Source organism: Stegodyphus dumicola, chromosome 12 (genome assembly GCF_044657685.1).
Source record: "Stegodyphus dumicola isolate Sdum_Otavi_A_Nest chromosome 12, ASM4465768v1".
In the NCBI taxonomy this organism is placed as follows: Eukaryota; Metazoa; Arthropoda; class Arachnida; order Araneae; family Eresidae; genus Stegodyphus; species Stegodyphus dumicola.
The window spans coordinates 80,365,823-80,381,082 of NC_140779.1; the positions used below are offsets into that span (position 1 = coordinate 80,365,823).

General features: G+C 31.4%; 1 protein-coding gene across 3 annotated transcripts in view; it reads left to right on the forward strand.

Annotated features, from left to right (window-relative positions):
* The window catches only part of LOC118187362 (uncharacterized), a 66,252-nt gene that overhangs the window by 4,892 nt on the left and 46,100 nt on the right, over positions 1 to 15,260 (forward strand). For all 3 annotated transcript variants that reach the window (XM_035357565.2, XM_035357566.2, XM_085806631.1), the window contains 2 exons: positions 3,329 to 3,494; positions 4,937 to 5,141. In XM_035357565.2, the coding sequence (XP_035213456.1) occupies positions 3,329 to 3,494; positions 4,937 to 5,141 (371 nt within the window). The remainder of the gene's footprint in view (positions 1 to 3,328; positions 3,495 to 4,936; positions 5,142 to 15,260) is intronic.

Consider the following 15,260-nt stretch of genomic DNA (forward strand, 5'->3'; position numbering starts at 1 on the left):
CCAATGATTATACATCATTGGCCCCATGCATTTTTGATGCATGAGACTGGAGCATGAAAAAAATAAGAAGACAAAAAGACAAAACAGTAATTAATCTCATTATGATAACAATAACTACATCAAAACTTGGAAATAGGAAAAGAAATGACTACATTAAGCATTAATAGTAATAATTAGTTTCTGGATGTCGACTGCATCATTTTTCTAGCCTGCTAATACTGACTGTATAGGTTTTTTTTTCCTCTGGTGAGGAGCATTTTAGCAATTAATCTCTGTCCATCTCAAAATTCTGGTTGCACAAAGTATACAAGTGACTGTTATATATACCAATGTAGTGCAAATGCATAGCAAGACAATCATGTCCAGTCTCCAAATGAAATAGATTTGGGAAAGTTTGGGATATTACAAAATCTCTTGATCTAACCATTCAGTATACTGAATAAAGATAAAGAGGATTGAAATTTTAATAGAAACATTGAAAGCAGCTCACTATAAAAGCGTTAAGGTAGCAGGATGAGATATTTAACTTTCAGCACAGTGTTTTTGTACTTTTAAATATTCTGCAAAAATTTCAGTATTAATAAGAAATGTTTTCCCTACTTTGTTTAAATTTGAAACCACAATAATGTTACAAATTTAATCGAGCTAATTGTGAAAAAAATGCAGTTTTTCTTTAAAGTCAGAGTTTACATCTTTTTATATTAATATTTAATCTTTAAAATATGTTTTGTGTTATCTTTAAATATACATTAAAAACCTATTGTCTGAGTAAAAGTTAAGATTTTAAAACTGATAAATCTTGTATGTTTTTCTAGTGAATTCAGGTAAAGACTAAAGTGTATATTAGGAGAAGAAAATGGCATTATAGTTATTATAACGTGCTTGTGATATGTTGATATTTTAAGTTAAACACATATTTACAATCACTTATTACAAAATATATTTTATTTGTACATATATGTAATTAGTGAATAAATAATGTATTTTTAAATCCGTATCCTATGTGAATAAAATGTTTATATAGATAACATTGCATTTTCAGTTTATGAAAGAAAGATTTGTGTAATATTTTTTTTATATTGGAATTAACATGAAGGCATACTTTATATATTAGATTACTGTCAATTTAAATTTTTTAATTATTCTCTTTTCATTAATCAAGTATTTATGAAATTTACATATATTTTACCGGCTTTGATTGCATTGCGTTTGGTGAATGTTCTTAATATTTTAAACCATAATTAGGGGTTTTGGAGGAAAAAATATGACAAATCAACTGATCTTCACGATATTATTCTTCATTTGTTAGCTGGCTGTAGTTATCACTTACACCAAGAAATATGCTTGTGGGGAATGTGATAATTCTATACTGTTTGTTCAATAATATTATCCCATTTTATGTGTGTATTCTTCATTTACATGTGAACCTTTTGATAAAACACCTAACAAATTTTCTGAAATATATACGAATGTGTGTAGCATTCACGTTTTGAGCAAATAATGAGAAGGGCCATAACTTATACCATTTTTCTCTACTTCACAATATTAAGTTAATGCTGCCCCAAAAGTTTATGAATTTACTCTATTCATTTTGCACAAAGATATATAACTACCAATACATTTTTAGACACCCATGCAAGTGCTCATATCAGCGGTCCTCACATACGTCACACTTTCTGCCATTAAATGCCATGTAGGAAACAACATGGACATTAGTCGCATGCAAGAGACCATGAAGTGCGGAGTTTTCTGATTTCGAGAAAGATGTAATTGTCAAATATCGCAAAAACGGCTAACCTTTAAGAGACATATGTAGACAATTATCCAAATTTGACAATGGCCTATATGATTCAGAAGTGGAAGGTGAGTGGAATGTGCACCAAGTCGGCAGATCCACAAAACTGGGAGATGGCGACCGACAGGTGCTGTCCATAAAAATTCGGAAGAACTGAATCCAGCTTATCCACATACTCCAGAAGTTTTAACAGGCAGTTGGGAGTGTTGTTTCGATGAATACCATCCATAAGAAAGCACATCTGCTTGGTTTACATGGTCATGTTGCTACTTGTAAGCCTTTGATTATGAAGTCCAATAGCACCGCTTGGATAATGTAATGTAAAGCACGTCAATAATGAACCATTGATCAGTGGAAATAGAAGCAAAGAATCAAGGTTCGCCCTCTACCATTTGTATGACAGGGTATCTGGCGTCTGCTTGGAGAATGCCTCCTGCCAGAATGCATTGTGTCTACAGTAAAGTTCGATGGAGGTGGAACTATGATCTGGAGGTGTAATCTCTTGTTATGGACTGAAGGTTTATCAAAATTCATGGTAAACTCAACGTCGAAGCCTGCTGTTCTATTTTGGATAGCACTCTGCTTCCTACATTGTGACAGTTTAGGGGGTTGGACCCATGTTACTTTAAGAATGACATCGTAAGCTGTCATGTTGCGAGGTTCACCATGGAGTAATATGGTACAATGGAATTAACCAAATGGACTGACCTGCCCAGACCTGAATCATATCGAGAACCTTTGGGATGAGTTGGATTGCCTAATTAAGGGGTGCAACAACCATCCAGTTTCGATGAAGGAATGTACATCCATTCTTCCAATTGTCTTCCCCAAGCCAAGTGGAAGAAAATAGCCATCGTACAAGGACTTGTGGAAAGCATGTCCTGTAGGGTTGAAGCTGTAATTGCTATTTGTGGAGGCTCTACCAGCTACTGAATATGAATAAATTTTGTTTTTCTTTTCTATCACAGGTGTCCAAATACTTATTGGTAGTTTAGGTTAACCAATAATATACTATCTTACTTGGTAGATAAGTAATAATAAGTACATAGTACATATATTTATACACACAAAATTTTTCAATTTTTATTATTCTTTTATTAATTACTACCAAAATTTATTGTTTTTAAGATTATTACTTATCATCTTTGATAGTTATTTTAAGTAACTTCGAATAAATACTTTCTTTGTTTCATTAATATCTTTAATTTTGTCTGTATTGAAAAAATTCATCATATGTATTTGTTATTCAGCTTGCCAATATGTATAGAGTTACAAGTCACTGCATTTGAATTGTAAACTATTGAAGGTGTTCAAAGTACTTTAGAAATATTCCTTAACCACATAGCAAAATACTTATATGTTGTTGTTTTTAAAATTTTAAAGATGTGATTTCTTAATATTTTAAAAAACATGTATGGGCTAATAAGTTTACATATTTACAGATGTTAATTATTTTTGACATGATATAGATATTAATATTATGCGTTTTATGCTATGATGTCATGTTAAAATTTTTATGTAATAATTTTATAGGTCTTTAAAAAATGAAGAAACGGGAATTGATATATCAGTTCCATGTTTTCAAGAGGAGGAAGCTCCCTTGGGAGGAATATCAATTTTATATGAAATATCTGTGTTAACTAGATTAGATTTGTTTAAAACGAGACTGCATAAATATGGAGATGTGGTCCATTTTTCTGTAAGTATAATCTTTTAATTCTATGAACTTTGAATTAATTTTCTTTTAATTTCCTCAACTTTCATGTTTCTGAAGTTCATGCTTTATTGTTCTCTAAAGTTTTATTTTGTGTTTAAGTATATTTTTATTGTATATTTGAATTTGAAATACATAAAATTTTTATTTTCATGCAATTCGAGAATTTCAATAATTTGCTCACTTTGAGATCAAAGGTTATATGGATTAAAGAATTTCATGGATTGCAGTTCATGTCTTTCTAAATTTTTTGCACATATTTTGCTTTGCATTTTACACATTAAATTTGGATTGGTTATGTTACCGGTAAAGGTTTGAAATCCGGCATTGTGTATAATGCCTAATACTAGCCAGCAATGTATGAAACAATTCATATTTCACACATTTCCTAGGCATTCTGTAAAATGCCAAGTGACATACTGGCAAAGCATAAAATACATTTTCTGGTTCGATTTGAAGAACCAAAACTACTTGACAGAAGTTAATAAATGATGTAGAAAAGCCAAAATGACTACTAAGAAGGTATCACGGGACTACTGGCTACTGAATCAGTAGGATGTGATGTTTGTGGAAAATAAAAGTACATTTATTTATCCTGTTAAAAAAAGTGTCAGTATTACACAGTATTACGTCACAGATACCGAGTTAATTCCTGTACTTCATGAAAATACATTTGAGTACTAGACACTGACAACGTGACAGAATGTTAAAAGAACTTATAACCAAATATGAAATCCTTACATGTAATGATATTGAACTCTACAACCACTTTGTGGGCCCTGCCAGAACAAACGAAAATGTATTAAAAAGGGGATTGTTGCAAAACTTATGACTATTTCTAAATTAAATTCCGTTTCCAGGTAGAGCTTACTGATTCCCAGTCTCAATCAGATAGAGTTTATTATTTATTATTAGTCTCAATCAGATAGAGAAAGTTTATTTTGTTATATCAAGATCATCTCAGTATTTTTTAATGACACTCTTTTATTAATTTTTTTAAAAATAACGTTTGTATTTTTTAGGAGTGCACATCTTAAATAATGGCCTTATTATAACCTTTTTCTCATACTTTGCCTAAAGAGCATTTATCATTCTATAGAATGCCTAGGTAAAGCGTGTAATAATTCTCTTATTTCATACTTTGCCTGAAAACGTCCGGTATTGTTCACAAGGCCTAGGCATTCTATAGAATGCAGGCGTTTCATACTTTGCCAGTAACATTTGCACATAAATAACTAACCAAGAGATATTTTTACTTTAAAACTTTCATCATTTTTATGTAAAGTATACTTCTGTCATCAACAACATGTTCATTATTTATTATATGTGTTTGTTACTAATGTTTTTCCTTGAAATTAAAATATGAATATCATTAAAGTTTTTCTACTTAATTTGACTTTTAAGTGACAGAATTGTAATATTTACAGATATTCAAAGCTTACAGAGAAATAGAAGACTTGTATAAAAAATTAAATAAAAAATATCCAAAAGCTGGATTGCCTCCTGTACCAAAATCAAGCACTGCTGACAAATATACTTCTGATGAGAAGGTTCAAGCCCTTGATAATTTTTTTAATGCTTTATCTAAAAATATTGAAGTTATCCATTCTTCAGTATTCACACAGTTTATAGGTATGTGTTGTAATTTTTGTCTTCTATATATTTTGTTAATAATGTTACTAATGAAAAGCATTTCTGATTTACTTTTCAGCTGTAATGAAATTTGTATTATTTTTCATTTAAAGATTATTTAAAAAAGTATTTCTTAAAAATACATAACCTAAAAAGGTATTTCTAAAAATAGAGAAAACAAACAGCAGAGCAAAAATACGATGCTTTCATTGGAATTACAAACTATAGCTATTCTTTCGAACGACAGTATCGCGAAGCACGATCTCCTGATGACGACAACACTCACTGTTGCCAGAACTTATCTAAACTATATATTATATTATTATTATTTTTATTAACATACTTTAATACTTCCCCTTGTAAAAAATAATAATAATAATAAATTAAAAGAAAAGAGTCACAAAAGTCCCATCTTGTCATAAAGAATTAACAGTCTCGGTTTAAATAAAGGTTTAGTCATTATGTCAGCAACTTGCGCCTCTGTAGGTACCTGCTGCACAATGATTTCCTTTTCTAGAACTTTCTCTCGTATGAAAAAGTGCTTGATATCAATGTGTTTTGTGCGTCGATGAAACTCCGGGTTTTGTGACAGTCTCACTGCAGCGGCGTTGTCTACTTGAATTACTGGAGTTTCACGTAACTTGGTTACATCACTAAATAGTTGCTTTAACCAAATTACTTCTCTAGAACATTCACTAGCTGCAATTACTTCTGCTTCAGTCGTCGAAGTTGCAACAACTGATTGCCTTTGGCTAATCCATGATATAGCTCCACCACTATATAATATCACTACTCCACTCGTTGATTTTCCTGTTTCTTGACAGCCTCCAAAATCTGCATTACTATAGCATTCTAGAATTCCTGGTTTGTATTTATTCTTGTATGTAACACCTTTAGTTAGAGAACCTGCTATGTATCTGAATACATGTTTCAGTTTTTTCCAATCATCTTTCGAAGGATTTTCTAGGTAACGTGATAGAATGCCAACACAGTAAGCTAAATCTGGTCTTGTGCCTAACATAAGATACATTAAAGCTCCTACAGCTTCTCTATAAGGAAAAATTTCTCTGTTTGATTTATCTTCCTTTTTCTTTTCAGTTAGACCTTCCTTCAGGATAGGAGTTGACACTGGCTTGCAATCTTCCATCCCAAATTTTTGAAGAATTTTTCTTGCATAAGCTTGCTGACTAATTTTAATACTTCCATCTTCAAGATGTTTAATTTCAAGTCCAAGAAAGTATACTGCTGGTTTAGTTGTGATTCTGAATCTCGACTTCAATTCTCTGAGAAATTTTTCAGATTCTTGTAGATCTGTTGATGCTACTAAACCATCATCTACATATAAACATACGATTAGCTTCTTGCCGTTATTGTTTCTTATATATAAGCATGGATCAGCTTCACTTGTCTTGAAGCCCAGCTGTGTCACAAAATCTCCAAAATATTTATTCCAGCAGCGTGATGATTGTTTAAGTCCATACAAACTGCGTTTCAACTTACAGACTTTCTTTGAACCGTCACTATATCCTTCTGGTTGCTGCATGTATATAGATTCTTCAAGTTTTCCATATAAAAATGCTGAACCGACATCAAACTGAGAAAGATGCATTTTCTCATTGGCTGCGATGCTCAAAACTGAACGAATAGTTCCTAACTTTGTTACTAGACTAAACGTTTGATCATAATCAACTCCAAAACGTTGAGTACATCCTTTGGCAACAAGTCTAGCCTTGAATTTATCAATAGATCCATCATGATTTCTTTTGATCTTATAAACCCACTTGCGTGGTATAGCTTTAGCATCTTTTGGTAATTTTTCTAAACTCCATGTTTCATTCTCTATCAATGATTTCATCTCTGAATCCATAGCTTCTTTCCAATTAACACTTTGCTTACAGTTGATCGCTTCTTCATAAGATTCAGGTTCTTCAGAATCAATAATAAAAGCTTCACTTATCATTATATAATCTTCAAAACGCTTTGGCTTTCTCAAGTCAGCTCTATCTCTTAGGAATCTTGACTGTGCATTATTTTGCAAATTAATATCTTCACATTCTTCTCTTTCAGAATGTTCTTCTGATATATTTCCAGATATTTCTTTGTTGTACTCTTTTTCTGAATTATCTTCTTCACAAAGAAACTTTTCTGACTTATCTTTTTCTGAATTTTGTTGATGTTCAGAGCCAGAAATTAGGCTATCTTGATCTTGAATAGGTAACTGCACCCTTTCTTCACAATCTGTGAGCTTTTCGTTAAATATAACATCCCGTGAACAGATCACACTATTGGTTTCTTTGATCCATAATCGGTATCTTTCGTCTCCATCATAACCAATTAAATAAGCTTTTGTAGCCTTATTATCCATTTTCCTTCTCCTTTGTTTAGGAATATGGGCATAGCACACAGATCCTACTATACGAAGATGCTTAATTCGAGGTTTCTTTTTAAACCATAGCTCATAAGGACTCATGCCTTCCACTGATGATTTGCCAGTTCTGTTTAGTACATATATGGCAGTGTTGACTAGTTCAGCCCACATTGCTGCAGGAAAATGAGCTTCAGAATTTGAGTACTTAAATGTTCTTGCCATTTCGATTATTGTACGTATGTCTCTTTCACTAGAGCCATTTTGTTCAGGAGAATAAGGTGCTCTTAGTCTTTGAGTTATACCTTCAGAATGCAAAATAGCACGCACTTTGTCATTGTCAAACTCGCCTCCATTATCGCTGAGAAATTCTTTTGACTGGATGTCCTAAAATTTTAGCGTGTGCAAGCATGTGTTGTAACATATTTACAACAGCAGATTTTTCCTTGATAAAATACCCATAACGAAACTTTGTGTAGCTATCTTTAAACACAACTAAGTATCTTTTCTTCTGGAAAGATTCATCAAAAGGTCCACAGACATCAGCTGAAATTAATTCACCAGGCTTGCTGGCTGGCTTTCTTATGCCAAATGGTAAACGGTGTGCTTTGCCAAAAATGCATGGTTCACACAATTTTCTTTCAAATGGGATTTTAATTCCTAATTCTTTCTCAAGCATGTTCTTAATGTGACGTTTATCTTGATGTCCCCATCTCTGATGATATAACTCTAACAAGGAATTGTCTGCTTCAGCAGCATGCACTTCTATAATTTTATCAGGCATAATAGGTTCGATAGCTGCCTTGTATAAAGTACCATATACTTTGCGAGTTCCAAAAAGCACTACTTGACCATTAACCTTTAACCAGCATTCTGTAACTGTTGAAATAAATTTACTATTCGGATTTCTATCTTGAGCAGCAAGTAAAGAAAATAAATTTCTGTTTATCTCAGGGACATACCAAACATCTTTAAGGTAAATTCTTTGGATTTTACTACCAATAGTTGTTTTGACACATACTGTACCTTTACCAAGAGCAACTAAAGTTTCTTTTCCAGTAGCCTTGATGCTACAGGGACTATCAAACTTCATAAAGTCAATAAAGTATGTGAAACAATTCATGATATGTCTTGTAGCTCCACTATCAATCCAAAAAGATGTTCGATCAGTCTTAGCCTCTTCGTCACTGGACATCAGTATTACACTGCCTGTATTTCCTTCATTGGTTTTCGTCAACCTATTCTTGGGTGGTCTTCCATCAGCAATCCACTGTTTACAATCTTTTACCCAGTGTCCTTTCTTTTTGCAATAATTGCAAATATCTTCTTTTCTTGGTTTTCTTCTGAATTTGTCTTTTTTATATTGCTTTTGTTTTTCAGATTTTGACATTACTAATGCCACTTGTTCATTTGTATTGCCTTTCTCATGACTTTTAAATTCTCTTTCATGAGAGCAAAGCTGTGCTGTTAACTCATCAACTGTTCTTTTGTCTTCACCCAAGAGTAACCAACTTGACTTAAACAAATGGTATTGTTCTGGTAAGACATCTAAAATCTTGCAATTGAGTAGCATGTCAGGTAACTTATTTTCATTTTTCTTTTCAAGTCCTGAATTCAACTCATTCCATAAGTTTTTTAATTTGGAAAGATGAGCCGCCATATTATCTTTTTCATTCCACTTGAATTGAAAAAATTGCATGCATATATTATACAATTGATTTTCTGATGATGCTTCAAATAACTTATGTAATTCCAACCACACTTCTCTAGCAGTCTGAAATCTCATAACTTTTTGCAGAGTTTCTTCCGTCATGGAATTCGTTAATACCATCATAGCACTAGTGTTTGCATTTTGAAATTTCTTAACAGCTTCATTATATTTCTCTTGTTGAGCAATCGGAGCATCTACAGGAAGAACTTCTGGTTTCACTATAGTTCCTTCTACAATTTCTAAAGCACCAGGATGATAATTTAAAACAAATTTTATCCTGTATTTCCATATAAGCCAATCGCTTTCACCTGATAAAGGCTTTACTTGGACCTTAGATAATTCCATACTTTGATTTCTAAACAACTTTCGATTGCTATAACGAAAACAAAACACTTACTTCATTAGGCTTAACGAGTTCCGTTTCTTCGACAAAACATCAATTCAAAACATTTGACGCAATATGGGAGTTTGCTGGGCCCATAACCTAAAAAAGTATTTCTTAAAAATACGTAACCTAAAAAGGTATTTCTAAAAATAGAGAAAACAAACAGCAGAGCAAAAATACGATGCTTTTATTGGAATTACAAACTATAGCTATTCTTTCGAACGACAGTATTGCGAAGCACGATCTCCTGATGACGACAACACTCACTGTTGCAGAACTTATCTAAACTATATATTATATTATTATTATTTTTATTAACATACTTTAATATTATTTTGTATCAATATGTTTTCTTTTGTAATTTTTTCATTTGAAGATTATTTTGTATCAATATGTTTTCTTTTGTAATTTTTTAATTTCAACATTTTAAACATCAAAACATTTTTGTGTCGTTCCATTTATTTGGCGCTTAATTCACCTTTCAAGCTGTATAATTAAAGGGAGAAATATTAAAAGCTAGAGGAGAGCTATTCGATGTTGAAAATTTTATTCCCATTTATAGTTAGTTGTATAGTTGATTTGGCATAAAATACTTTATTTGCTGATCTGTTGTGTGAAGATAATTTTTTTAGTAGTTAGACATTGTTGTAGAGTGATAGGTTTAGTAATGGTACACCTAGGGCTTGGCTCTGGTGATGCAAAAACCTTAGAACTTGCATTTATTCCATAATAAGTAAAAGTAAAACAAGTATTTTAAAATAAAATCTGATTTTCTGACTATCTGCTGTCCCACTGAAAAGTTGCAAAAACATATTAATGACAGTATTTATGTGGCAACCCATGTAGTATGCATGTATTTGAGTACATATGTCACAGCTGCCAACTCTCCTAAATTTACCAAGAGATTCCCACTTTATCATCATCATATATCTCCCAGTCTCCTAGTGAATCACCAAAGTTCTTGGTTTTTAATATAAACCAGGAACTTTGGTAATATAAACCAGACCTTTACTAAGGAAAATGTTTCCCTAGCAATAAATGAAATTTATTGAATTCATGAAACATATTAGGCAAATTCCATTTCCCATCTCGTTGCCTTCAAAAATGGTCTTCTCTAATTCTAAACTTTCAATTTAGAATTAGAGATGAATGTACCATTTTCATAGCTGAACTTCTGTGCTTAAACTTTGCCATCAAATGGATCTCTGAACAAAATAGTGCTATATCAGACTATCTCATTTATACTGATTTCCTATCATCCTTGGAGATCCTAAAATGTATTTATTCCTCTAATGATATCAATATCGAGATTCAAAAATAACTGAAAAGCCTAAAAGGTAAAAATTTTTTGGTTGCGTTTTCATTTGTTCTTGGTCATACAGGTGTTGTTGAGAACGAATGAGCCGATTTCCTTGCTATGACTACAACTAAGTGGGAAATTAACACTTTTGTCAATATCCCTAATTCCTTTTATAAGAAGGCCATATATGAAAGTATTGTGGAGTCCTGGAATCACGAATTCATTAACTCAAATAAAGGGAACTTAACTAAGAGATTTTTCCCTTCCATCAAAATGAGATTGTAGCGTTATCACTTCTTCACAAACTAAAAATTAACCTGATTTCTTACCGACCATGGAAATTTCAAGTTTAGTTATCTGAACAGATTTAAGTTGAGCCTCAAGTCTGTCTGTGAATGTAGACTCAATGGCGAGGAAAAATGTTGAACATGTGCTTCTTCTATGTCCTAAATATGAGAGCGAAAGAAAGTCTTGAAACTGGGACTGAAAAATTTTAATATTAGCTGGCCTTCAGAATTTCGCCAATTTATTTCTGAGAGAAGTGCATTTAACAGTTTTTGTCAATTCATTGGAAAACTTTGTAATCATCTTAATTTTGTTTCAATTTTCTCTTCTGATTATTTTGTATTGTGTTTCATACTTACTTCTATAAGCCCCATGCAATACTATGTGGTACATGGGGAACTTCTTGTGTTTCTTTTAATTAAAAAAGATATTTTCAGAAAAGTTTTTATTAAATTCTATTCCAACTGAATTGTATTTTTTTTCTTATTATATTTCATTGATCTTTGTTTTGTTAAATTTTTCTCATTAAATCTCATTTGAATCCATTTGCCTTAATCTATTTTGGACATTTGTAGACTTTTGTATGAAGATTCAAGCAATGTATAATCAGTTAATGTATGTATATAATTTTGCGTAATTTTATAGCTTATGGTACATTACTAACATTATCCTCACAAATACTGTGTACATTAATTATTGCTTTTATTTTCATTATGTTTAAAAGAACTGCAACAAATAAAGGTTTTCTTCACTATGCAGAATTTTCTTGTATAAAAGTATAAGACAGTTAAAAAATGAACCAGGTAAAGAACATAAAATTTAGAATGTCCAGTTAAATATTAATGAATTTTACATCAGAATTGAATTACAAATAGTTTGTACTGTAAAGTGAGTAAAAGTCGGTTTGGAGCTCCTCTCAAATCGCACGAGCGAAAACTTTCTAGTTTCTTTTTTTTTTTTTTTTTTTCCAAGAGTATAAGGTAGGCAGCTATGATATATGGATTTGTACTTTTGAAATTTATTGATTATCTTTTTGTTGTAATTTATCATAATAGGACTGTGGACTTTGCCAACCGTTAAAAAAGAACGATTTGCCTTTCTTTAGACATATGGTGTTTTATCTAACAGAAGAGAATTAAAAAATTCACAAGTTGTATTTCTCAAATGACCAAATTTTATGGAAATGCAGTGTTACAGATTATAAGTAAAGGGGTAGGATGTGGGCCAGAAACTGGTTTGAGGAGAGGCATATCTCATTTACAACTCGTAATCATGGTATTTATTGGACAAAGGAATATATAGCAGTGAAATTCTGTAAAAAAGAAGTGGGATTATCCAGAAACACAACTATCAGTTGGTGTAATTACCTCCAAGAAGTATGTGTATAGACATAAGAATACCTAAATAAATGTCTCTCTCCAAAGTTGGCAACAAATTCTTGACTTTCAGTGGGGGTGTGAATAAACAGAAGGTACTATTTTAAAATATCTAATATATAGTTTTTAGTGATTAGTATTATTAAAAAATGATATAAACAGTGACTTTCTATTTAAATGTAGACTATTGACATACATATATACAGCATGGCTCAGCCTTTTTTTTTTTTTTTTTTTTTGTTTTAATATGTCCTTCATAAATATGTTACCCATTAAACAGATAATCCTTGAGTGTCATATTAAACCAAACAAACAATTGCAGAAGTTTTTTAATTAAGTGAAAACATTATCCACTGCTTATAAGTAATACTTGATATTTTTTCACTTCTCTTTAAATTATTAAAAATATTGAAGTATTATTTAATAACACTGGATGCAAACTTCTTACTGTGTTTAAAACGTCTCGTACATCAGCTTGTTGCTTTTCCATTGAGATTATCATCTTCATTGCCAACATTATAAACATTATTGGCATTCATTAGAGAAACACTTTCTTAAGTAATATAATCACTATTACATAATTGGCAATAAAAAAAAATTGTTATTTATTTCAATTCATCTGAAACACATGGAGCAATATGTTAATTAGCAGAAGCTGGCTGCTCTTGCTGCTAGACTTGAAATCACAAACAAGATCGTGATATACTAGTAATACTTTAATATCTTTATAAAATGGGAATCCTTAAAATTTCTTTATTCAGAATTTTCGAAATCTTGATGGTAGGGAAAGAAGAATGTAGGACTGTTGAATTCTATCAGAATGGTCTTGGTTAAAACTTAAAATGAAACTTAAGTAGAAAAACCTTTGTTTCAATATTTTTGCATCATTGTCTTCATCTGTATTGAAGAAATAATAAACCCACACTGACAAAACTGGCATATTTAAAGCAATTCAAAGTAAGTTACTGAGGTGACATAGAAAAAATTAAATGGTGGCTTGACCATTAAAAGAAAAATTGATTTTCCCCTCTCTTATATGATGATTATTGAAACAGATTAATTTTTCAAAACAAGCCTTACTTTTACATTTGGTATGTTTTTCAATTAACTGCATGATTTGCAAATTTAATATTTGTGGAGATTTTTTTATTTTGCCTGCAGAAAGTTTCTCTGACTTTTGTATTCCTTCAGCTATCTACAAATGAATGATCTAAGCTAATTTTATATATAAGCATATTATATAATTGCATTATAAAGTTTGGAACTACTCTTATATGCGCCCTCAGGTCGCCAAATATTTTTGGCGAGAAACTCCATGGTGCCATATTACTATCTAAATTTTTTGTCTACATTTTGAACTTTAAGCCTAAAATGTCTCCAAAAACACGTTTTTCGCACATGCAAAAACCATGTTTTGAGCACACAATTTAAGCTAAAAATCTAAAACAAAAAATTTAGATAGCAAAAATGTAAAATTTCTAACCAAAAATATTTGACAACAATCCATGTACACAGCGATGTTTTAACTTAAAAAAAATCTACGAATTGCACGAGCTAGCCAGCGAAGGAATCTTCGAACTACGCACACCTTGCTTTAATAAATTAACATAACAATAAATTTCAAAGAACAGCATGTACACAGCATCCTGTTTAAACTTAAAAAAAATCTACGAATTGCCCAATTTAAGCATTGCGCACAAATCAACAAAATAAACTAAAATATGTTGCAAATAATTCAAGAAACAATAATAACAACAGAAATTCATAGTAAAAAAACAATGAACATAACATTCTACAAAATAAAAACAATAAAATAAAATGCACTTACTTTAATGGATGCTTCTTCGGACAGCAGAACGTAGCTTTAACATGCCGCCACGTACTCTCTATAGTATTTATATGACAGCCGGACTCGCTATCCACAAAATTTATACTATGGTTCACAAATAAATGTTCAAAACCTTCTTTTCCTAAATCCTTGTAAGATTTCCAGCCATCCAAAGTAAATAGTTGTATAAGGCTCAATCCACACTTTAATACACTGCATCAGCGTTTCCTTGCTTCTATCATGCACAGCTACTAAAAATAATCATTGCAACATAGGGCATTTCAAAACATGCACAACACGAGCAATTAAACCACTCCAGCAAAAGAGTTTTCAACGTCAAAAGGGTTGCCATACAGCATGCATTTATGCCAAAAACCAGCGCAGGACACATATCACCACATTTGGTGATCTTAGAGTGCATATAAGAGTAGAGCCTAAAGTTTGTTTTGCTTTGCTAGTATAAACTAAGTTCAAACTCCTATTAGACGTATTAGACTACTTTTTCTTAATTTCATAAAGAGCATTTTAGAATGAATTATTGCTTCATCTGAGAAGAATTACAAGTCTTAAGAAGGTTTGTTAAACACGACTCATGCTTATAAATCAGTCACTTGTCGCAGTGTAACTTAACCCTTTATTTCCCAATAGGACTTTTAAGTCCCGTCAATTAAATTGCTCAATTATGTCCCAACAGGACTTTTAAGTCCCAATTTTAAATTTAAAAAGAACAATGAAAAATTATGACATTTTTTGTAAATTTTATGTGAAATGTTTCTCATGCATAAAGAAATATAATAGAAAAGTTTAAAATTCTCCTTAAAAAAAAAAAAGTAGTTTCGGACATAAAGGCTTTTAAAGTAATAGTAAAT